The sequence below is a fragment of the Chelonia mydas genome, chromosome 11 (assembly GCF_015237465.2).
Source record: "Chelonia mydas isolate rCheMyd1 chromosome 11, rCheMyd1.pri.v2, whole genome shotgun sequence".
NCBI classification, from domain to species: Eukaryota; Metazoa; Chordata; order Testudines; family Cheloniidae; genus Chelonia; species Chelonia mydas.
This window is the reverse complement of record NC_051251.2, coordinates 2,578,804-2,599,758: the sequence shown is the minus strand read 5'-3', so window position 1 is coordinate 2,599,758 and position 20,955 is coordinate 2,578,804. Positions and strand designations below refer to the sequence as shown.

General features: G+C 44.8%; 1 protein-coding gene across 2 annotated transcripts in view; it reads right to left on the bottom strand.

Moving 5' to 3' along the window:
- The window catches only part of ARPC2 (actin related protein 2/3 complex subunit 2), a 33,474-nt gene that overhangs the window by 5,169 nt on the left and 7,350 nt on the right, over positions 1-20,955 (bottom strand). For both annotated transcript variants that reach the window (XM_037912041.2, XM_037912039.2), the window contains exons 2-9: positions 17,543-17,577; positions 16,254-16,366; positions 13,301-13,346; positions 12,459-12,645; positions 11,779-11,872; positions 5,834-5,960; positions 2,157-2,257; positions 1,668-1,768 (exon numbers count right to left, since the gene is read on the bottom strand). In XM_037912041.2, the coding sequence (XP_037767969.1) occupies positions 1,668-1,768; positions 2,157-2,257; positions 5,834-5,960; positions 11,779-11,872; positions 12,459-12,645; positions 13,301-13,346; positions 16,254-16,366; positions 17,543-17,577 (804 nt within the window). The remainder of the gene's footprint in view (positions 1-1,667; positions 1,769-2,156; positions 2,258-5,833; positions 5,961-11,778; positions 11,873-12,458; positions 12,646-13,300; positions 13,347-16,253; positions 16,367-17,542; positions 17,578-20,955) is intronic.

Sequence of the window (20,955 nt, the reverse complement as noted above, 5' to 3'; positions counted from 1 at the left end):
CCAGGTGTGAGATAAAAGCCTTTATTTCCCTTGAAAACAGGCAGTTAAGTGGGATTCACACACAGAATAGCTGCAGGTGTTGGGCTTTAACCGAACTGCAGGCAGGTCAGCCTTTCCCAGTTCTCAAGGCTGACCCTTCCCCCTCAGAGGTTCCAGGATTAGCTGGGGAGAGAGGACCAGTGCAGACTTACAAGAGACTGTCACGGGATTATGCCCTGAAGCTGCAGCCCTTCTTGTCTGAATGACAGAATCACATTTATATTGTCGCATCGTAAGCTAACAGCTAGTTCTCACGTTTTGATTTTCTGGGATTCTCTTTTGCTCACAGGGCAGCGGAGGTATAATTCAGCTGCTAACATCTACCATGCGTTCAATGCTGAGAGAGCTTTACAGCCATCCTCCACCTCCTGCGGACGGCGGCGGGTATTGGCACCATCCCCATTTCACAGAAACGGGAACAGAGGCAGAGCAGCAACTTCACTTGTCCAAGACCACAGAGTCAGCGTAAGGGAAATCCAGCCTTGGGTTCCCCAGACACGCTCCAAGGCTCCCACTCGGAGGGAAGAACCTGTCTGACACCTGAAAGTGAGTTTGTTTTTCAAATGCAGGCGTGAAGGAAAAGTCTGCCACTCTGGGATTTGAGTTTAGGTTCCGTGAGGATTTAAAGGTGAAATTTGCTAACTAATTAGTCCGCAGTCAGATCCCTTAGTTAAGGGTGAACGTTTGAGCCAACTTCTTAGCCTGGGATGGGCTGGCCCGGCCCGTGAACACTTTTCACCAGGTTTATAAACTATGCACGTGCCTAGTCCACATTTACGTTCCACACTTGAGTGGAGCATGGACGAGCTCTACTGATCGATTCTGAAGGGAGTTGCTGAAATGCAAGAATATCTAACAAGAGGCAGGACATTCAGAGTTAAGTTGACAGCATTTAACATGCTACTCTTCTGCCTTAAGGGTGACAGTTTTAAGGATGAGCCGTCAGCCTTTCCTCAAAGTTTCGATTTCCTCCTAACAATATTTAAATATGGAGGAGAGTTGCGTTTAATTTAACAAGTTTTTAATTCTAGGTACAAAGTCAACCCCGCAATCTGGAGAATCAATGCACTTTCTCTCTGTGAAGGAAAGGCCCTGGAGTGCGTGTTAGACTAGCTACTGCAAAAACTCTGCCAGCAGAGAGCCACGCTAGCCCAGCACTTGGGATGCTTTGTTCCGAACACTTCAGCAATGCCGTTTGTACAAAAGATGCTATACACAGAGGTATCAAAATGCTTCCTGTCTCCAAATCTGCTGCCTTCCACCAACCCAGATCTACCCCTTTCAGAATTGAGAAAATGCCCTCCTGGGAAAGGCGGAGTGCACTTTACAAATAAGCTGAATTATTAAAAAAGAGAAGGTCAGACAGCAGAAGCCTTTAAATAACCAAGCTTGTTAAAGAACATCATAAGGTTCTCTATTCTACTGCCCTCTTCCCAGGGCTTCCTGGGCTCTGGACAAAAGAATTCTACTCCATTTTATACAGTGCTTACTCACTAGGAATGCCTTTCCAATGTGCGCTCACCACGCAAAGCTACTGAGAACCGCCCCAACACACACTGTACTGGCTGTGACGTGACCTGTGCTCACGAGACTCTTACAGGCCCACGGGTCCCGGCTTTGATACTCACGTGATTGTTTTCATTTCCTTCTTCTCCGCGTCTGGCCGGGCACGGTTCAGCACCTTGAGGAAATCGGACGTTTTTGCCCTCATGCGCGTGTGAATATAGGCCTGTTTGCATTACAAAACAAACGCTGAAGGTTCCATCCGCACACTGTGGTTTTCAAACATCAGCTGTTATCATCCTAACAGGACTAAACCCTGAAATCCCGAGGGCTGGCCTGAGGGGTGGAGCGCGCATACTACCCTGTGGGGATCACGGACAGAACCGAAGAAGAGGGCAGGGTTTAAGACGTGCCCCCTCTGCAGACTCAATTCCACATTCAGGGATTACGCAGCACGTGGCATTTCCAAAGGGCTACACTCTATGCTCTCAGCGTTGGAAGCACGTGAAGCAGAGAGGCGGAGATGAATTCTGCATTTAAAACCCTCCTCGGAATGTTTCCCCCGCCCCTCCAGAACACAGCGTTACGTGAAATCAGCACAGTCCCCTCTGTACCTTGGAGCATTTGATGTGATAGTGCAGGTAGTCCCGGAACGTGTGGATCAGGTTGATGGTGTTGTCCCTGGCAGCGGTGTTGGTGTGGCGGGGGAACAGCACTGGAAAGATAAAGCAACAGTGCAAGGAGTTTTATTTCCGACCCAGGCTGAGCACCAGGTAGGAAGAGTGGCAGAGGCAGACACACCCACGTCTATCGGATATGAACAGCTACTGAAGAGCTGTTTGAATACATGAGCCTTAATACTCACGAGGTCTATGAAAGAGCCCTTGCCTGCACCATATGCCTGAATGGCACTTGGAATTTTAACACAAGGCTTAACAGCACTGCTCCAAAATTTGCCGTCTCAGAGTCACCCATGGCAACACTGACAGCTGGACGATCTGATCGTCTGGTTGACACAGGTGACTGGAGTTAATCTGAAGATGATCACTCCATTGTACCTGTGAAAAGTACTTCTCATTCACTTTTCCTAAGCTAGACGAACATCTTTCAACAGACACCTTAAGAGGGCAGAGAGGCAAAATGAACTAAAAACTGGTCTGTTCAGTGAATGAAACATGGAAAGAAACCTAATCCCGCCTGTCTCTTCTAAACTAGTAACAAAGACCCCATACATATTTTTTACTAATGACAGAGCAGAAATCTTCTTCCTGATCTAATGCATAGAGAAAACCTCATGACCATGAAGATTTAAGAGGCCAGGTAGAGAACGTGTGATTTTACATGGCAAATCAATACTGTATTCATGTCAGAATTCTACCCTTTGACATGACCCTTGCTCATCGCCAGACCCTGCCAATCACCCCACCCCCAGCTCCAAGATGACAGGGCAGATACACTTGGACAGCACCTTGGGAAGCCACCAGGTGCTGCTGACTGCCCTGTCACCGCTGAATATAATCTGCTAAAATCCCGATGCATCCGGAGGAAAATAACTGTCCAGGATGAAATTTTGCATCCTTCTGCCACAGTACAAACAGAAGCGCCTTTCACAGAAGGCAGGTCTCAGCACTGCCATGTGGCCTGTCCGCTTGCTGGATAAGCCAAGCGCTATTAGTTACGCTGGCCCAGGGAGCAAGGTGCCAACTGTGAGTGGCAGACATGCACAGTTCCAAGGGCTGTCATTTTGTGGGAACAACTCAATTACCATTCCCAGGACTGACAGGCCTCTGGCATGGGGCTAACTTCACAAAGGGGCAGTTAAATCTGACATTGAAGAGGAGCTGCTCACACACAAAGCCTGTGATCTAAAGCGAGTTGCAGAGCTTGTGCATGGTCTAAGATCTGCTATTACACTGTGCTCCCATATCACTCATGAGTTGCCGGATGTCTCTGAGATACGAATCTTAGCTCAGGATTCTTGTACAGACAGGTATCGCAACAACACACCAGTATGAACTTCGCTTTATTCAGCAAAGGGAGGCAGCAGCATCTGTGCGTCCTACTCTCAAACGAGTGCAAGAAAGCGTGCTCTGAAGTGAAAAGCCTTAACATACTGACCCACTTTCGTCCCCGTTTCATCTATTGACTAAAAGGTGTAGCCAATCGTTAACTACACTTGTGGCTCATTCTTAAAAACATTCAAGAGGTCAAATAACCCAACTTAACCAAATGTATTGCCTAAGAACAAAATAGTACCATGTGAAAAGGAGACAAATACCCTCCTTCTGGAAAGCAATTCTTATCTCGCAGGACGTTCACCTTACACCAAAGGTGCGCTTTGGAAATATGTATTTATACTAGCTATATTTATAACATGGTTTTACAAAACGTTTCAAAACTTTCTGTATGTAACAAAAACCCAACCCGCCAGTTTGTACTTGTTGCTCTGTATCTTCCTTCTGTTTTGGATACTAGCATCCCAGGTACTGGTCTGTGAAGTTACATCCCTATACTTTCCCTTATCTCATTTCAAATATTACATCCCAAGTGCTGATGAGCCATGCCAGGACTCCCTCACTGTCCTTGGCACAAGGTATTCATGCATCTTTGCTTTGAAAAGTTTCCTGTTCTCTAATGCCAAAGCTGACTTCAGCTTTGCCAAGTGCTGGGGGACACCTGTCACGCGTGAACAGAACCGTGGGAAGATCCTGATCATTCAGTTAACAACTTCCCAAAGCCACATACATAACGTACATTATGTCAATACCATGTGCATAATGCCTATTAGTGTGGTGTACACTACGCCTACATCTAGGTATTGGTGAACACCTCAGTATTTTTATTACTGGAGATTGGAGAGCAGTCCTCACTTAGGTCTGTCTGATCCACGCAGGGCAATAGTGCCCATCACAAAAATCAGAGTCCGGTGCCAAGCACCACAGGAAGGATTGGGACAAGTGTAGCAGAGCATGCTGCAGCTCAAGAACCAGGTGTCTTGGCACAGCTCTCATGGAGAAGTCTGCACAGTGCCTGCTTCCATATCTACCACTAGCCGACACTAACAGCTCCTAAGTCACGGGCAAAGTTGCACAAAAATGGGCTGGAGGGAATACTATTCCAGGGGAGTATCTAGCACCATGTGGTGCTTTGCAAATATTAACTAGCCCTCACAGCACCTGGCAAGCAAGTATCTCTGCTTTACAGATGGAAATTAGAGGCAGAGCTCTAATGATTTGTCCAAGACCAAAGAGAATGCTGGAGAGCCAAGATGGACGTTTCAGGTCCCAGCTGTGCATTCAGACCATGCGTCTAATAGAACATTTGCAACACACACATTTGTGGCCAAACAAATTATACAAAAAATATGCACATCTTTCCCCAAATGAAAAACTCAAAGCTATACCCCCGGTCATCAACTGAACCTGTATTTTCAAAATAACACGATGCATCAAATCATAAAATCTGTTTCTATTTTTCCCATTATTTAACATGCTTAATGACCTGGGCTATCAAATGATTAACCTTCCCCTCTCTGTTTCCTCATCTCCTGTTACAGAGAACAAAGAACACTTTGAACACAGAAAATGGATGTCATTTATTTTTATCAACAGGAGAGGAGAGATGACAGATGAAGATGTGATATGGACTTCTGTGACCCCAAAACCTCTTTTCAAACTACAGGAATTTCATTTGTCTCTCTCCACCCCAACTGAGGAGTATTCACACAGGTTGTTGTTATTATTATTACTACTTTATATAAAGTTGTGGGTCATTTGGACCCAAATGCACCACGACAACGTGACATTATCAGCATGCACCGGAGCCAAGAACTGCGGAGCAAAAACTCTGAACATTTTCCCACGCTGCTCTAACCAATCTGCATCAGTCTTAACTTGCAGCATTCCTATTTCAGTCGTGAGCCACAGACTGCCCATCTTGCTGAGCCATTCAATGGTTTCAGGCTGGGAACACTTGTCCAATAGGGATTGTCATTACTAGTTGTGTGCATGGCACTTTATGGCCACTTAGCAAGACAACTGTCCAACGTTTACAGGATGCCTAGGCTGGAAGGAGTGTAAGACTCACTGCCCAGAGGGACAGGTACCTGGTCCCCTGAGGTGAATGACTGCTGCATCAATCTCTGTACTGCATCCCACTCCATATGCAGAACCATGTCACAAGGAGTTTCCCGGTTTCACTCCCAGTCTCAGGCAATGAGACAGCGTGAAGCAGCTCTCTGCAGTGAACGCTGGAGGACAGGGATAAATTGCCCTTCCTGGGCCCAGCTTACCAAAGGTGATGTAGCCAATGTTGTCACCTACTGCTGCGTCCGTGTCTTTCAGTTCAAGGGGGGGCTCCCTGTGGCTGAAGAGCACCTGTGGAGCTGTGTGACTGGCACGGCGGCCTTCCTTAAATTCCTGAGCAGACAAGACAAAACCAACATGAATTCACTCAAGTGTAAGACAGGCCAAACGATCCTGCTTTAAGTGTGAACACTGGCTTCTGAAGCCCCCTCACCCCCCCCACACGCAACATGCCCATAGCTCCCACTGTTCCATACCGGACATTAGAACCCAAAATCTTTGACATTCAAAGTGCTGACTTTAATGTGCCAACCTTCCCTTAGAGAATGTGAACAAGGATTTTTCCTTACAGGGGATAAGACATATTTAGTTCAGTGGAATCAGAGTCCTGTTACACCAAAGATTTCCTAACCCCATGTGAGCTTTGTTTATTAAATTAAAACCCTGCCAAATTAACCAACAGTAACACAAGCTCAGATCAGGAACACGAAGCTTAGGAGTAGAAAGCATCCTACTTCACACAAAACAAACGGCCTAAAATCATAACACGAGAAGAGACACTGAAGAGCAGCCACTAACAAGGGTCATTTGTGCTTTCCTAGGCGAGCTGCTTCTGACAGCGTCAATTTCATTGCAAAACTGCTTCCTTCTTTAGGACACAAGAGAATTAAAGAATGTAACTGCGAATGACATCCCATTTCATGCAGAATACAAGAAGTATGTGAAAGAACAGGTACCAATTGAAACTGTAAGCCTTAACCCAACACTAACTAGGTGAAACTCAGCCAAATGCTACTAGTGATAAATTGCGGGTTACAAGATGCAAAATCCCCTAAGGTTATAACAGATGGGAGGCTGCTGGCAGGATGTTCCCCATATGGGCCCCGGGGCTCTAGTATCTCTCTCTCACCATCCTGCAAAATAGCCCAGATTTGTCAGCTTTCAGGGCCCTTTGACACGAGGTGGGGGTACTGGCTGGTGTATGAAGAGCAGCTACTTGGCAGAAGAGCTGACTGAAACATGTATTAGTTTGGTAATAGGTCCTCGTGACGTGCTCACGGCATATATATGGAGCATTTTCATGATCCTAACTTGGAATAAAATAAGCGAAGAAGTGATGTGTCCCACAGTTCTAACATAACGAATATACAGGTGTGAAAGACCTGCAGACACCCTTTTCAGGCTGAGAGGGCCCCATCTCCTGACCTCACCCAGACCACGTAGTGCTGTTTTCCTTAATTAACCACACACACACTACTTGCAGCTTCACCCCTTCACATGAGGTACGTGCACATTGCTAACTCAATATGTAATGTATCACACAGATCGTTATCAGCTGTCCTTCGTTAGCTGTGCATGGTCTTCAGTGTCTGAACTCTTCACCCTCGATACCCATAGCATGTTCCTTGCTCTAGAAATGGAAGGAGAAACACATGCATCCCTGATCTGGGAGAGTTCAGGTAGGTTACTAATTAATCTACCAGGGCAGTTTATTGGGATTTCTCTGTATCAAACTCTACACCTTTGACTTCCAACTGCTAAGGCCAATGGATAAAAGAGATCAAAGAGCTTTGCCCTGGCTGAGCTGGTTAATGGTGGATTCTCTCCATGAAAGGAAAGCTCGGTTGTAGCTAATGTTAGACACAGCCACATTACATAACTGAGCAGAGGGAGGGCAAGAACTAGAGGAACGTGTTAGCATGACTCAGAGTAGAAATTCCTGTGGTTTGCACAGCAAGTTTTTAGAAGCTTTAGAAGGTCCAGAGTCTGGAGAGCATCCCCCGGAAGGCTCACTGCAGCCCAAACCCTGTTTTATTAACTCTGTGGTTTCCCCTCATTTCATAAAGCTGAAATTCAGGGACCCCAGAATCAGCGTAGCACTACGCACTTAGAGTTGGGGACTTTGACAAATGCTGGGGATTTCATGTTTAAAGCAGATCCTCTGCTCTTAACTCATGCCACAGCAGAGAGAAGGACACACAGTGCAAGCTAAGAAGCCAGCATCAGCCTTCACTCTGGAACATGCTCGCTGACGTGGGCTGGAATGAGTCTTACGCTACTAGGCCATCACAAGGTTAATACTTGTTAGCTGGGTTTCACCCTGGCCAGCAGCCTAAGCTGGCACCTAGCTGTTCTCTTATAATCAGTTTGGCACTCTTTTTGCAGGGCTCCTAGCTGTGCCGGTATGACTAGACTGGCTGGGTCCTCCTCCCTCCTAGCTCTCCGTGCAACAGGACATACCAGAGTGCACTGCTCCACATGTCTTGTGCCACAGGCCCTCCACGCAGGCTGCCCCCTGCTGAGGCATTATGGAACAGCTGCCCAGATTCTTCCCAGAATGCACTGACTGGCAGCACCACAGGCATGGCTGGATAAACGTACCCGGCAAACGGCTGGGGTGGGAAGAAAGCTGGTGCATGGCTGGTTTACGTGGTTTAGATAAGCGTTCTGAACGTGCAGGCAGAACGTCAGACGGACGAAACCTTAGCCTGCCAAACTCAGAAAGCAGTCACATAACATGCAAATTGTTTCTGAGATAAGAGAAGAACTCTAGTTTGGCTAAGTGACAACTACGATGGGAAAAATAGTCTACAAATAATTTATCTAAGATTGAGATGAAAAAGCACTTATCCCAGGCTCTAAGCATAGTCTTTCAAACACACACACAAGCAATACCCAAAAAACCCACCAACCCCTCAAGACAGCGTATTAGTGCAGACTAGGGCAGTTTTTAAGGTGGAACACATTTCCAGAGACTCTCAGAAATATAGGTCTGGAAGGGACCCTGAGAAGTCAAAGTCCAGCCCCCTGCACTGATGTATGACCAAGTAAACCTAGACCATCCCGAACAGGGTTTTGTCCAACCTGTTCTTAAAAACCTCCAGTGATGGAGTTTCCACAACCTCTCTTTGAAGCCTATTCCACAACTTAACTATAGTTAGGAAGTTTTTCCTAATATCTAACCTAAATCTCCCTTGATGCAGATTAAACCCATTACTCCTTGTCCCACCTTCAGTGGACACGGAGAACAATTGATCACTGTCCTCTTTATAACAGCCCTTCACATACCTGAAGACGTATCCAGTCCCCCTCAATCTCTTTTTCCAAGACTAAACAGGCCCAGTTTTTTTAACCTCTTGTTATAGGTCAGGTTTTCTAACCCTTTTATCATTTTTGTTGCTTTCCTTGGGACCTCCTCCAATTAATCCGTATCTGTCCTAAAGTGCAATGCCCAGAACTGGGCGCAGTGCTCCTGCTGAGGCCTCCCCAGTACTGAGCAGAACGGGACAATGATCTCCCATGTCTTACATACGACACTCCTAGTAATACTTCCCAGAATGAGATTAACCTGACTTTGGAACTGCATCACAGAGCTGACTCGTATTCAATTTGTAATCCACTATAATCCCCACATCCTTTTCAGCAGTACTGCAGCCTAGCCAGTTATTCTCCATTTTGTAATTCTGCATTTGAGCATGAGCATCCTTCCTAAGTGAAGTACTTTGCACTTGTCTTTATTGAATTTCATCTTGTTGACTTCTGACCAATTCTCCAATTTGTCAAGATCCTTTTTAATTCTAATCCTGTCCTCCAAAGTGCTTGCAACCCTTCCCAGCTTGGTGTCATCCGTAATTTTATAAGCATCCTCTCTACTCCGTTACTCAAGTCATTAATGAAAATACTGACGACTACCAGACCCAGGACTAACCCCTGCAGGACCTCACTAGATGCGCCCTCCCAGTTTGACAACAAACCATTGATAACTACACTTCGAAGGCAGTCTTACAACCAGTTTGCATCCATCTTATAGTAATTTCATCTAGACCACATTCTATAGTTTATTTATGAGAACGTCATGCGGGTCTGTCAAAAGCCTTACTAAAATCAAGATACACCACGGCTACTGCTTTCCCCCATCCACTAGGTCAGAGACCCTGTCAAAGAAGGAAATGAGCTTGGTTTGGCTTGATTTGTTCTTGACAAATCCGTGCTGGCTAGTCCTTATAACCCTATTAAACTCTATGTACTTACAAATTTATTAATAAGTTGTTCCAGTATCTTTCCAGATATCAAAGTTCGGCTGACTGGTCTATAATTCCCCAGATCTTCTTTGTTCCCCTTTTCACAGATAGGTATTTTGTTTGCCCTTCTCCAGTCCTCTAGCCTCACCGGTCCTCCAGGAGTTCTCAAAGATAATTGCTAATGGGTCTGAGATTGCTTCAGCTAGTTCCTGAAGTACCCTAGAATTAATTTCATCAGGCCCTGCCAACTTGAATACATCGGACTTATCTAAATATTCTTTAACCCATTCTCTTCCCATGTTGGCTTGTATTTCTTCCCCCTTGCTGTTAATATCTACTGTGTTGGCTATAACATTTCCTTGAGCAATTCTTTCATCGAGAGAAGCTATATGCTCTAATAGGATTCATTCTTGGAACAAAGAAGGAAACAGCCTGATTCCTGAATGCAGCATAACACTGAGGCAGGACTGGCCCAGGCAAGGAGCATCTTCAGCACACCTCTCTCCCCCATTTATTAAACTTTTCAATACCTTATTTTTATTGCATTTGTAGCCCATTTCACGCCTTTGATGCATGACTTGCATGCATGATTTATCCTTGTCATACAAGACAATAAATTTGCATGCTACGATCTATAAATCTGTATTTATTCATGCCATATATAAGCAAAGAAAAAAATTCGTTTCCTCTATGCTTTCAGAATTACACAATAAAACAAGGTTCACAATATCGCAACTGGGCTCTCACTCACTTTGTTCTTGTATCTCACTGACTGACTGGCAACACCCCGCCCCGTATATACCTGCGAGGGTATGGCTGACAACATTCTAGGAGATTCAAGGAAAATGTAGTTCTCAGAATGTCTGGAACGTTCCACGAGATTCTACAAAGGCCCAGAACATTCTAGGAGGTTAGTGAAAAAACGAATCCACATAATGGAATACCTGAAACATTTTACTTCAGATGTTCTATTTTCCCTTTTGTCGCTAACAAATACAGCCCCTCTCCCCGCCCCCAGCACCCCAGGTGGTAGCCTGCCCCTATATCCAGCCCCGCACTGTGATCTGGACCAGCTTAGAGATAATGCATTTTTGGATGGTCCTGTCCACTATACAGGTACAAAGTGACACCAGGGCATTTCCCATTACTAACAAAGGTTTGCTCTGGTGTCCTTTGCCAAAATTCAACCTTCCCCTACAGTGCTGACTTCTAGCTGGCTACTGCTGAAACCCACACCATAGGTGGCTGCATTTCAGTGGAATCGTGTGTATGCTGAAGTATTCTGTGATTAAAGGAGTTACGTAAATATGTAAAAAGAACAGGAGGACTTGTGGCACCTTAGAGACTAACAAATTTATTAGAGCATAAGCTTTCGTGGGCTACAGCCCACTTCATCGGATGCATAGACTGGAACATATAGCAAGAAGATATATATATACACATACAGGTAAGTTGGAAGTTGCCATACGAACTGTGAGAGGCTAATTAGCTAAGATGAGCTATTATCAGCAGGAGAAAAAAAACTTTTGTCATGATAATCAAGATGGCCCATTTAGACAGTTGACAAGAAGGTGTGAGGATACTTAACTTAGGGAAATAGATTCAATATGTAATATGATCAACTGTGTTAAGCCAGCAAGGAATTCAATAGTTAAAGACACCAACATGACAGACCAGACGAGAAGAGAAACCGTCTAAGCTCATTAATGTGGTACGGCCATCCAGTAGAGTTCTGTCCCACACAGAAGAGACTGCTGTGAAGCATTCACATGCATTAAGCCACCAGTGATGCCCCTTCAGTTCAGTATCTACTTGTTCAGTGATTCTACTTTGAGAAGAAGTGTGTATATTTCTGGATTATGCCATTTATAAACACCTATAAACAACTCAATGTCCTTCAGGTTCCATACCTGCATGAACACCTTTCCAATCACCACGTCATCGTCATCCTTAAATACTGTGCTGAACACAACCGTAACGCGGTCCTTCTTTGATTCAACGTACCTGGAGGAAAACCAAGCCACTGTGAGGACAGGCTTAAAACTTCACATCTGGAACACGCACAGCTTGCAAACCAGTTTGCTGCTGCCACATACAACCCAGATGAATGAGGCACAGCCACCAGGTGATCTGTGACAGCGTATTCTTGTGATAAGTCACAAGATGGGCTCCATGCAGCGAGCTGTAGTAACTGCAAGAAATACTGGCCATACACAGGGACAGCTGCTGGAACATATCAAATCCCCCCTTGGCCTGGAAACTTGAGCATTCCACAGGGAACCAGGTACAGCATTCGAGAGTCGAACTCCATTGTCCCCTACAGTAAAAGGTGATGTCACTAACAGGTCATGGGGTATTAAACCTCTGTCAGTCAGATGGACAAGCGTTGTCTTTGCTACACACCACTGACAGGCTGAAGGATAAGCAAGCCAACGCATAAAACACTGGGGACTTCGCAGCTTACCACAGGACTTCCTACACGTTTGAACACAAAGGCCTGGAGCAGATTTAAACACTGCCTGACACAACTTTCCTGTGCTGATGAACACTGTGGGAGCGGCAGGACAGGGGATGCACTCTGCATGCTTACATCGTCTCATCGTCCCTGTAATGGATGACAGCTCTCTTCTCCCCATCCTTCCCCTCTTCCTGGCATTTGAAATACTTCTCGAAGACAGAGGCAAAGCAGTTCCGCTTCAGCATGCCAGCTTGGTGCACAATGGAATCCTTGGCTGCAGGAAGGTTCTCCAGGTCATATAGCAAAGAGACATTGTAACCTGGAGAGGGAGGTTAACCCACCTTTAACCATTTATAATCTTTCTTAAATAAGAGAAGTTAGACACTTGCAGAGGCAAAATCCTACTGTGCAAACCCTTCCACATTAGCTTGTAGGTTGTCTCCTTCTTCTCACCCCTTCCGAAGCCCTAAAGGGTGTGGGACCCCACTGATGTCAGGGTGACACTTTCTAACTCAGAGGAGGGAGCAGCCATCTAACTGAACTCAGAGCGAGGCCGTGGTAAGATTAAGCTTTCTTTCCCCATCTCAAAGGCAGAAGCAATGGCTCAGTAGTTCCTGCTCCTAAATTTTGTAATGCGTGAGTAGGAAGAGAGGTTGTTGCAAGTAACCATGGTTTTCTGAATCTCATTAAATGCTTGTCAGTCTCATCACACAGAACAAAAATCCTATTGTGAGGAACGGAGGCATTCTCGGGGGTGGAATCAAGAATTATGGTCTGTGCTGCAAACAAACGCTGCCCTGCTGTACCCAGCCCACCTTGATTTTTTTTGTTTGTTTTAAATGCCTTTCAGTTGTACTAAGAGCCCAACGGTGTCGAAGCGCAGTGCTCATCTGAACCTCATTTATAAAGCAGCACGAGAGCCACCTTTGCCGTCTGCACACATTTAAAAAAAATGTAATTATATTCAGGCTTACCTGCTTCTGGATTTACCAAGAAGTTTCCATACACTCTCTTCAATAACTAGGAAACAGACAAAACATCAGCAGTGTAAGTCTTTCCCTCCCAGCACATCCCACTTTCCGCCCCCGCTAATACCTTCTCCCTTTTTTCAAAGGTTTTGCCTCAGCTTTCTGGACAGGTTTAGGCCATGTCTGGTCTTCAGCCAGAACCCCAAATTATGGTCTTCTGCAGGCTAGATCCTCAACAACCCTGTCGTTGGCCTCACTGAAAATTAGTCTCAGGCTTCCATGTTTTACAGAACTAGCTTCCACCTATACCCTGGACAGGCACCCCACATAGACTATGGTTCCTCAGCCATGAACTCTGGTGCGGAACTGCTGTCCAGAATCAAAACTCATTTTTAAAAAGGTCTAGTCTTTACAGTGGCAGAGACAATCTTGAAAACCTGAACCAAGCGTAAATCAATTCAGTAACACCTGCCTGGCTCTCTGCAGACAATAGCTCTAAAAGATGTGAACTGCTTCTTTCATCTCAAGTTGGGCTTTGGGGATGCCGTGATTCCAAGGTGCAAAATTCACCATTTTGTTTTTGTTTTCTATCTCCCTGCCCTGTTGGGACCGGTCTGCACCCATACCTTGCCCTGCAGCTCCCCACAGGGGTAGCTGATTATAATGCATGACCCCTCCACTGTTCCATGGGTCAGGCAGCAGGAGCTGGGCAACCAGAGAGGAAGGAGAGCACCAGAAGTGTAAACGCTAAAGAACAGTGCAGCAGCGAGGGAAGATTACCCACTGAAGCCAGCTACAAGCCAATCCTTCCTCACCCCCATTCCCTGGCACATATGGGGCTGGAGGAGGGAGGTTCTGTGCCAAGCAGCTTGGATAACATCCCAGGAGCTGAGCCACCTAGGCAGCATAGCGAAAGAATCTATCTTCAAAAGTAATTGGTGCTGAATTTCACATCAATGACTATTTTCACCTTTGAGTGGTAGCTGTGTGTCTGTGAGGGAGCTGGGAACAAGAAGCATTTCATAGCAACAGAATAAATTAACACTGCAGCTGAATTTAGGGGTGCTTGCTACAGAAGTTGGTCCCGTTATGCCACCTGCTGCACGGGGCCCTGATTCTGCATGACAGGAGACAACAGACATTTAGCTGACCCCGTCTGCTAACGGACTTTGCATCAAGAATTAAGAGATTTTTGCCTGCCAACACCCACATCCAGTGATCAGCATCTCTCTAGCAACAGCTGACGACAACACAGATATTTAAGCTGTGATGGGAAGGGCCATTCTGCACTCCTCATGCCACCGAGGGTGCTGGCGAGACCATCAGTTGCAGCAGGGGACACGAAATCTTCTCTTCTCCACAGTGCAAAAGACAAACTAATTATTTAAATGATTTTATTTTAAAATGGAATTGTCATTTCCAAGTACAAGCACGTGATGGATTTAGTTAGCGATTTGGAAACCAACATGGATATTTGTATTTTAAAAATATTTTAATTCTCCCTCTAATGAAGAAATACACTGGGAATCTATATTGGGGGAGCCAGAAATGAGGCCCTAACCTTCCACCTGGAAGCGCGGCCCACAGAGACCATAGATCCCACATAGCTGCTTGGGTGAAGATGGAACATGATGCTCCAGCTGCATCTACACTGAACTTTATGTGAAAATCTCTCACCAGTGTTGTAATGCAATTGTCAGAATGCTTGTCTGGCATATTTACCACTGAAAGTGTAGCCCTGGCTCAGAGCGGCTCTAAGGCACACGGGGTAAAAATGCTGGCAGTTGGTCTACACTAGTGCTGCCAGTGTTGTGATCACTAGTGGATTGCACTGAGGGGAGATTTGCATAAAAAGTTAAGTGCAGACAAGGCTTCTGGGAACCTGTAGTTTCCACAGGCTGCACCTTCTGTATTGAAGGGAAGGGCAGCGTCAGCCTGCTCTTTACATACTGGTTAAGTGTGGTCCTCTGGCTCCCAGTAAGTTCCCACTGCACCCCATGGCTAAGCAAACTTAGTATTCATGAACAATGTCAACAGAAGGTCGTAACAAGATAATCAAATCACTCGTACTTATTCAAACACTGTTTGACTGTTCAAACTCTCCCCTTGTTGGAATTCTCTAGGTTTGAGACACTTTCCAGTCATGTGTAAGTAACTCCAAGAGTTATGAGAAATTTCCCCCTAATTTCACAGGAAAAACCAACAAAAGACACCCAAAGGTAAAGTGCTGCATGTCTCTCTGCTGAGACACACGGCATGAACCCCATTAGGTAACATGAGGAGATTTGAAAACTAATTCAGGAACTGACTCATACTTCCTGCTTCAAGATCCAACCACAACGCACAGATGTTCATAAAGGCCTTTTCTTTCTACCATAAATGGCTCTCTGCAGCATAAGCACAGTTGAACAGGAACTAAACCTGCTACAGAAGCGGAACGAGGCTGTGCGGCCTGCAGATAAAGGCGTGTGCATGTTAAAGGCAGCCTTTCATTTGCTTTAAAGTTGTGGTTAGAATGAGAAAAGCAGCACTGTGGGATTCCATATTTATTCACACCGTGACTTCCTTAGCAAGTGAGTTCAGTTTACAAGAGGGTATTTCTAACTGCTGGTGCCCTACACACCATTAGGGGAATCTGAAAAATCAGCTGTGCTCTTCTACCTCTCATGCTTTCATCAGGATCAAAGGCTCTGTAACTGGAACTTATCAGATATCGATAGGAACAGAATTTAGCCTGTTCTTCCAGAATTGCGCCCACTCTGTGTTGGCGACGGGAGTAACACGGTGTCTATTACGTGGTGCAACTTTACACTTTTCTAATCCACAGGGCCTCGGTAGGATCTTGATCCATTGTAGTCAGTGGGACCCCTCATGGTAGTCAAGTATGCACAACAGAAAGTGTGTGATCAGGGCCTAGAATCCCAGGAAGAAAGGGAAAATCGGAAATGTGGCCACTCACCTCATCTGCACCATGCTCCTGTAGCTCTTTGTAGAATTTCAGAGAAATACTGATCATCACTTTTGTCTTGTCTCCATTGGGGTTGGAAATATGATAAAGGACTCCATCGAAATCTTGGAAGGAAGCAGAGGAGAAGGAGGTTAGGAACTCATGTAATTTCTTAGTTCCAAAGCGCTGCATAATGTAAAAGTTTTTCAAAATAGGAACTGTATGGTATAAAGATCTCCCATATTACTGGGCCCGCAAGCACAGTAGCCTGTAATGACGGAAAGAGTGCTAACTTTATGGAGGAATACTGGAGATTAGTAACAAAGACTACAGTGATCTTTGACAACTTTGTATCCCAAGTTAAAGTCTAGCCCAGTCTTGTTTCAACTGTCACTGACAAATTTGCTACATCCTTAATCCATACGAGCGTATTGAGACGAAGAGCTCTCTCAGACGGTTAACTTTTGTCCCTCCACTTGGCTTGAGGGTTGCCATTGGCATCCACATGTCTGACACGCTTTGCACTATGTGGGTTACAAATATCTGCAAGTGGGGAATTCGAAAGCCAGAAGAGCAGCAGGAAGTGCTTAAGCAGAGTGCAAGTAGCACAGCAGCGGTCTCCCTGGGCAGTTTTCTTTCTAGGCTCCCCGCTTTGGTTCAGAAGGTAGAATGGACTGTACGGCCTCTGTTTTGTTTAATTTAAAAGCTCTGTTTAAGTTGGGTTTCTCCACAGAGCAGTAAAACTCTAACTGGTAACTGGAATCTAAAATCTGAACTGCATGACGAATACTTGCTATATAATTTTCAAATCAAATCCCATCTCATTGGAGACTAAGCTACAGGGAACAGGCTTTCAGTTTATCTTGGTCATTTGAGTACTTATCATCCTAAATCAGACTCCTATCTGCTGTATCCAGATGGGTGCTACATACCTCATTACACATGCCATTATGGGCATGAAACATCCTGGCACAGAGGGTAAACAAGTTAAAGCCATTTAGTTCATTCACTTTATAAGTGCTGTGACCATTTAATTCATTGTCACCAGCTAGTGCATCAGGTGAGGAGGATGGATGGAGAAAAGAGCCTAACAAATTCCAAGCACACTTCCTTAAATTATTCCGTCAAGAGGAACGCCTACTAAATATACCATTTGGCACATACACGTAAAGGCACAGGTTAGTCGATGAAACAAATCTCTCCATATGGTGCTAGGTGAATTCGAGCGCACCAGACATTGCGATTGTCAGGCCAAACAAGCTTGAATTTTTTAAAGGAGATACAAATTTTGTGAAACATACCTGCAAATGTTACTTCTACTGCCTCTGGTTTGTTCCTAAGGAATAGGAAACATCAGATGTCAAAAATCAAATCACAGCCCCCTTAAAAATTGTACAGAAACATTGGTTTACTCGTTTTAAAAAGCAACATGGCCACATTTCTGATTAGGAGAAGTGGCTTTTTCTGAAAGCCCCAACTGTATAACTCCCTAATACTATTCAATTAGGAAAGATGTTACTGACAAGAGTTCTGTACTTTGCCATCTCCCCATCACTCTCACTGTGAGCAATGATTTTACCTCAACCGCTATACCCAGCTTTTGAAAACAATCTTGCCATTTTAGTATGACATTATTCATAGCCTATTAATAGATACCGGAATTCTGCATCGGAGTCTGAGATCCTAAGCAATTAACAATGTATGAGTAGACTTAACATTACTAAGAAATGCATTTTAAAAACAAAATGTATTTATTTTTAGCCTCCCAAGATGACAGTTCCGGAGTCAGTGGTCCCCCTGTAAGCATGGACATCATCATAACCATGTAAAGCACGGCAGGGAACTGCAGCCCTTACAGTACTTTAGGTGTTTGCAATGCCACAGAAAGACCCTTCCTCTGAGCTTGGATCCTGGTAGGTGAATAGAACAGGAAGCTTTTTAAACATGTTTCACATCATATAAATTTAAACTGTATCCAGGCATTCTGTTTGTAATTTAGGATTCCAAACAAATACAGACATTTAAAATATTTCACTTTACCTTCATATGCTCTAAGCTTAAAAGCTTAACAACAATGCCCTGAAAGGTTGCATTTCTCCAGGTGCTGGAGTTAAACTGGCACTAACTACTCTGATGGAACTGAGTGCTTATGAAGGATGAACTTGCTATGATCCATGATAAGTGGTTTGCCTGCTGTCTCTGCATCCTGAGAGGTGTTGTTGAAACCATAGCCACTAACGTGGCATTCTCTGATGGGAAGAAATACAAAGGTAGCAGTAAGGTATGGGCAGGGAATTCTAGAGGACAAACCGGGTAAACGATCTGGAGATTAGAGAGACGAGGTGGGGGAGCTGGTATCTCTTATTGAAACAACTTCCGCTGGTCAGAGAGACAAGCTTTCGAGCTTACACAGAGCTCTAGACAACAGAAGTCGGCCCAATAAAAGATATTAACTCCCCCCACCTTGTCTCTCCAACATCCTGGGACCAACACAGCTACAACAACACTGCATACAATTTGGGGATTGACAGTTTACCCTTTTTGTGGCATACGTCTGCTTATTTTAAAAAGAGAATCTAGTAGCCACTGCTGGATGGGTGCAAATAATATTAGGAAAAACACTGCTTAAAATATTAGGACCAAAGAAATCTTAAGTGAAGGTGTTTGGCTTTCATCCTCACCCAGATGTATCAAAGGAATGACGCAAAAGGCCCAATTCAGCAAATAAATCAAACTGGTATCTACACAGACATGTCTTTCAGATTGTGCGTGGTCACAACCTGGCTACCCCACTCTAGATGTTTGACCTTTTGTCGAATCTTGCTCACTGTAGGCAAAACACGGGCAGATGCCAGGCACACCTTGGCATATCAGGGAAATTACACAGAGGCTGGAGGGAGAGCAGCGGCTTGGGATGTGTTTTCATCACCTTGTTTCAGAACCGAACAACGTTAATGGGTTTTTTGCATGATAAAAGCCACTGCTTTGCCCTGCCATCTGCTCTGTTTGCAGACAGCTCCATTTCAGTCATTGCTGTGGAGACCCAGGAATGCAGCAAGGTGTGCCAAGCTCAGCACAGACATACAGCAAGACTGATGCAATGAAAGGCATTAACATTAGGGCTGAGTGTAATTCATATAATTGCTTTGCTGGGGCAGGAGAGGCACTTATCCTGAGGCTGAGGTCTAACTGCAAGTGGATTTGGAAGGCTTCTCCAGCCCTCATTGGTACTAGCACTGTCACGAAGATGAGACATCACTACTTTCTGTGAGTTAACAGCTGTGAAAGGCAATAGCCTCCTTCATTACAAAACTGGATAGTCTCAATCTTTTGCACTGCTACAGCAGCAAAGATAACCCAGCAACTGGAAGAAGTGATGCAAGTGGCCTTGGGGCAGATCTTTTAGTTTAAAGATCACTATTACTTGCTGATCTCTCTCGCTAATCTCTGCTCCCAGCTGGGTCTTGGGAAGTTGCTTCTATATTATAACTTTTGCTCTGGAGTAGGGAGCAGTTCCCAAATCACATCAAATTAATCTCTGCTCCTGGGTATCAGCCCACAGCAGATAAACAAAACTTCCACTGGTGCGTATCAACTCACCACACAATGTAAGGTGACTGGCAGGGTGGTACTCCTCAAGGGGGGGCCATGAACATAACAGCAAAGGGGTCCTAGTGGCCAGGAGCAAAATATTGTGAATAATGTGCACAGCACCTCCTCCAAAGTATTTCGTTGACCCCACAGCCATGACTAGGGTATTCTTTGATGGGGAGTAATGCAGAGGGATAGAGCAGTAATAAGGCGTGGGGGAAAGGAATGCAGGGTGCATCAGTTTCTTTTTGTGAGCATTACGTTCACTCAAATTTAAAAGATAGTGCGGACTAGAAATATTTCAGCAAAAGTCCCAAGTAGGGAACTTTAAGGTGGTATAGTTAAACATCCTAGAGACAGGAAATACAAAAGTTAAGGTTGCTTGTGCACCCTTAACTCTGCCCTCTCACGCACAGGTAATACAGCAGTTTTTAATTACACGATCACACACCATTTGCCACGCTCAAAGAAATAGTATTTTCTAGAACCTTACCTATAAGCGTAACGTCTCCTGCTACTGTATGCCTCTCTTGTGCATGCTGGACCAGAGTCCAGGAAAGTATGTTATACACAATATGTGCAGTGAACAAGGCAAAGACTTTGCTTAAGGGAGTAGAGCCCCTACCCATTTACTTTGCACCTCGCCTTAAACGGCTGTAGAAAAAGAAATACTCACAGGCATTTCTCAACGAGTTTCCCTGCCAGATTTCAACTTAAAGAGATCAAGCCTAAAAAAATTTCAGCCCCACAGCTAAAAGTTTCAGAAATGTACAAGCAACTGGAAACAGGGTATTGGAATGGAAGTGCTCACACACAACACTATCGGTTTAAAATGGGCTCCAAATACAACAGGTGAAGTAGCTGGGATCACTAGTCCTAGTCAACAGATGATGAGGTGCACACGCATTTATCCTGCAGATTGCTGGCAAAATCCATTATAAAAGCTCCTTTCAGATTCTTACATTTAAATGACAGGTTTCAGAGTAGCAGCCATGTTAGCCTGTATCGATAAAAAGAAAAGGAGTACTTGTGGCACCTTAGAGACTAACAAATTTATTTGAGCATAAGCTTTTGAGAGCTACAGTTCACTTCATCGGATGCATTCAGTAGAAAATATAGTGGG